General features: G+C 34.1%; 1 protein-coding gene across 1 annotated transcript; it reads right to left on the bottom strand.

Moving 5' to 3' along the window:
- Positions 1-696: 696 nt before the first annotated feature.
- Positions 697-2,612, bottom strand: LOC107810252 (uncharacterized). The gene is made up of 3 exons (XM_016635007.2): positions 2,295-2,612; positions 1,744-1,969; positions 697-1,499 (listed from the first exon to the last, which is right to left on the bottom strand). The coding sequence occupies exons 1-3, from the start codon at positions 2,556-2,558 to the stop codon at positions 1,054-1,056; spliced, it is 936 nt and encodes a 311-aa protein (XP_016490493.1). The 5' UTR covers positions 2,559-2,612; the 3' UTR covers positions 697-1,053.
- Positions 2,613-3,469: the final 857 nt, after the last annotated feature.

Raw genomic sequence — 3,469 nt, 5'->3', positions numbered from 1 at the left:
CAAATAATTATCCAAAGGCATTGTCACAGTTAAATATCTATGAATAACCTATCACTTCCTAGCTTTTTGTTAATATCTTTTTATCACTTTTCTTTCACTTTTTTGTCACTTTTATATCTTTTTATTAGCTTAAGCTTAATCAGATAAGGTTTTCCAACTTTTGACCTTTTTTTTCAATTTCAACTTTTCGCCTGCTTGATGTATACGAGGCATTACTGATAAATCTCTTTATGCATATTATAATTGGTTCGTAGCATAGTAAAAATAATAATTAACTTGTTATAGACACCGTAAAATAATATTACACCTTGTTTGGATGGTTTTTATGTATCGTTTCATAATATATTGTAATAATATTATATTGTACGGTATCGTTTTGATGTATACAATATTTAGATAGATTGTATTGTTTGTTGTCGTTTCATGATGTCATGTACCAACAATATGAAGAATAAACTAGCAATATTATAAAGAAAAAGTAAGGTATGAGGTAATATTATTATATAAAAAGGTAGGGTAAAGGATAAATTGAGATTATTTAATAATTTAAAAAAAAACAAGATGAGAGAAAAAATAAGAAAACGACGTTCCACACCACGGTTATTCTATAAAGTGACACTTTTAATCGTTACGTAATGACATATTTAACGATACGATACAATAAAATTTAAGTTACAATCAAAATAAATATTGTGTTTAAAGTAATAATACGATACAATTTAACCGGTAACAACCATCCAAATAAGCTGTTAATTAGTAGCCTAAATAAACTAATTACTTAGCTAACTATTCTTACACTAAGAAGAAAACCAGCCTCGAGGCAAAATACATAAACAAACACTCTAAAAATAACTACCTAACTGACTATTCTTACACTAATAAGAAAACCAGCCTCAAGAAAACCAGCCTCGAGGCAAAATACATAGGCAAACATATTTCTAAATATATCTCTCACTATTTGACATGTGATCTTATTCGAGATTCCAAGAGCAAAATAAGAATATTCTAATTTCTACGTACCATTCCACTATTCTAGAAAATTTAATACCGTCATCAAACAACTTTAATCGCCGTAGAATATAATCCCCGCGGCGGCGGCGGTAAGCTATCCAGCAAATCGAAAGTGAGCATAGAATAAGCTCTTGGTCTTGCTACTAACCGTTGTAAATTGTTCACCGCCGGAAAAAATGGCTCCGGCTTCATCTCCGGCGTGCCGATATACTTAGCTTGCATGTACTTATGCTTCCTCCACGGAGCCATGTGCATCTTCTTTTCCTTCATACACTTCTTAGATGCACAACATAATATTTTTATTAGATTCCTAAGCCTCTCAATTTTTCCTACGTATACTTCTGGCAATTTTTTCACTAGATCATTGTACTCTTCGTTAGCTCGTGCCATCTCGAATTCTCCTCTGAAATTTAACTCTATGATCACCTTCATTATTTCTCCCTTTTTTGAACTTTGGCTTTGCATTACTTCCATATATGTGTGTTCACCTTTAAGCACAAAAGAGAAATATAATTAATTCGGCATATTTCAGTTTTTCCTTCTTTCTATCTTAAAAAAACTGAGATGAGTTAGCTATGAATTTCGTCGCAAATCCATCGCTACAAGCACAGAAGTTCTTGATAATCCGAATAGGATTAGTGAATGATTTTCTGTTTACTACATAATTTGTCTGTCGCTAATTCCTGTATTTTTAGTAGTTTAAAGAAATGTGAAGTGTTTGAGACGGCGTACCTGAAGGCATTTCGGGTGAGCTTTTCCACTTGGACTTACAAATGGAACAATTATAACCTGCGTTTCTAAGGCGTTGGGAGATTTCTTTTTGCGTACATTTCCTGCAACTATCGGCTACCATTTTCTTGCAGCTGCAATTGATGCCTGTTGATTTCAGTTCATTTAGAGCCTCCTTTGTAGCTTTTCTGACTCTTGATTCAAAAGAAGTTGTCCTACACAATGTTGTCTAAAAACAAAAACAAACAAATATTAAAAACCAAGAACATTTATATAGTGAAAAGAAAAAGTTTGCTCTTAGGGTTGACTAAGTTAGTTGGATGATTGGTATCCCAAAGAAGACACCTAGATCGATTCCACTCACTAGCAGTCTCCTCAGTCTCGTTGTACCGAGCTTGCTTAGTGCGGTTTACATCTCATCTCATGTGTAGTTTGCGAGATATTGCACAGTAAACAGGTTACTCAATGAACACCCGAGGATAACAGGTATGGGTTTTCCCGGGAATTTTCCCCCAAAAAAAGAAAGTTGTAGTCAAATTGACTAAGGATCTTACCTGAAGAAGCTCTCCTTGTGATGCCCAAAACGCCTTGTTCTCCTCACTATTGTTTACATTTTCATCGTCCTCTTCATTTATTATCTCTCCACTACTATAGCTAATGCTTGAATCCAACGAACATTCCGACGAGTGAAACTCGAGGCCTTCGTCTAAGAAGTCAAATATCAATTCACATATGCCTTCAGTTTCATTGGATTTTTTGACAAAGTCATGACCTAATTCCTGGCCGTTCAACGGGATTTTAGACGCATTTCCGGTCATTTTTTTACAACTATATTTTTCTAAGACTAATTTCTCCACTCAACTAGGCTTTTTCGTCCTATGATTTTTTGTGGCAACGAATTGTTTGTTCTTATAAAGTGCAGCATTAGGACCCATAGGAACCCACTTGATCCAGGTGGACGAACTATACGTCGCGGATATGACTGTCGATTTTTATTTAATATTTTCTTAGCCGAGGGTCTATCGAAAACAGTCTCTAGCTCTATTTTCACAAGGTGAGGTAAGGTTTGCGGATACAATACCCTTCTCAAACTTCACTTATGCAATTTAACTGGGTTTGTTATTGTTGTTATCATTATGTATGAATTTAACTTATACTTATTCAAAGTGTATAGTATATTTATGTTATTAAAATAACTTGACCTAAAATTACTGATAACTATGAAATAAGAGTCTGAAATTGTAAGTTGAAAAGTTGCCAAAAAAAAAAAAACGTGCGCTTAGGGTTAGGGCCACTAGCATGCGTACGGGTTCGACAGAACTCAATAATTTTGGCTCAGACCTGTATTATTGGTTAAAAAATTCATTTAATATGTATAGATAATTTCTATCAAAAATCCAATAAACAGCCTTTTCTGAAATTCAGAACCCATAAACTCAAAATGTATTACCTCCGCCTTAAACCTGCATTGTAGTTGGTAAACCAGAGTATAGTGTAAAAATAAAATTTGAAACTTGCAGCAGTGTAGCTTTGAGAGGATTAAGGTTGATCATGTATAGCTGGATTCTCCAATACTCGGCAGCAGTCGTCAGCTTGGACATTTGACTATTATAATTAAAAGACTCCAATGAGGAAAAACATCGGCATGCAAATATTAATTAAGAGCCTTGCTGAGATAATCTATTCCACCATGCACGCAATTAAGTATTGTTTCTTATTATTTTAAGAT

The sequence above is a fragment of the Nicotiana tabacum genome, chromosome 10, assembly GCF_000715075.1.
Source record: "Nicotiana tabacum cultivar K326 chromosome 10, ASM71507v2, whole genome shotgun sequence".
NCBI lineage: Eukaryota > Viridiplantae > Streptophyta > Magnoliopsida > Solanales > Solanaceae > Nicotiana > Nicotiana tabacum.
Note: the sequence above shows the minus strand (reverse complement) of the source record. Positions and strands in the feature narration are given on the sequence as shown.

What these genes read in the sequence shown, in the direction of transcription:
- LOC107810252 (XM_016635007.2), bottom strand. Translation starts at nt 2,558, where the DNA reads ATGACCGGAAATGCGTCTAAAATCCCGTTGAACGGCCAGGAATTAGGT. An exon ending in CACAAGGAGAGCTTCTTCAG is followed by an intron (nt 1,970 to 2,294) that starts GTAAGATCCTTA and finishes TTTTGTTTTTAG; the next exon opens with ACAACATTGTGTAGGACAAC. An exon ending in CTCACCCGAAATGCCTTCAG is followed by an intron (nt 1,500 to 1,743) that starts GTACGCCGTCTC and finishes TTGTGCTTAAAG; the next exon opens with GTGAACACACATATATGGAA.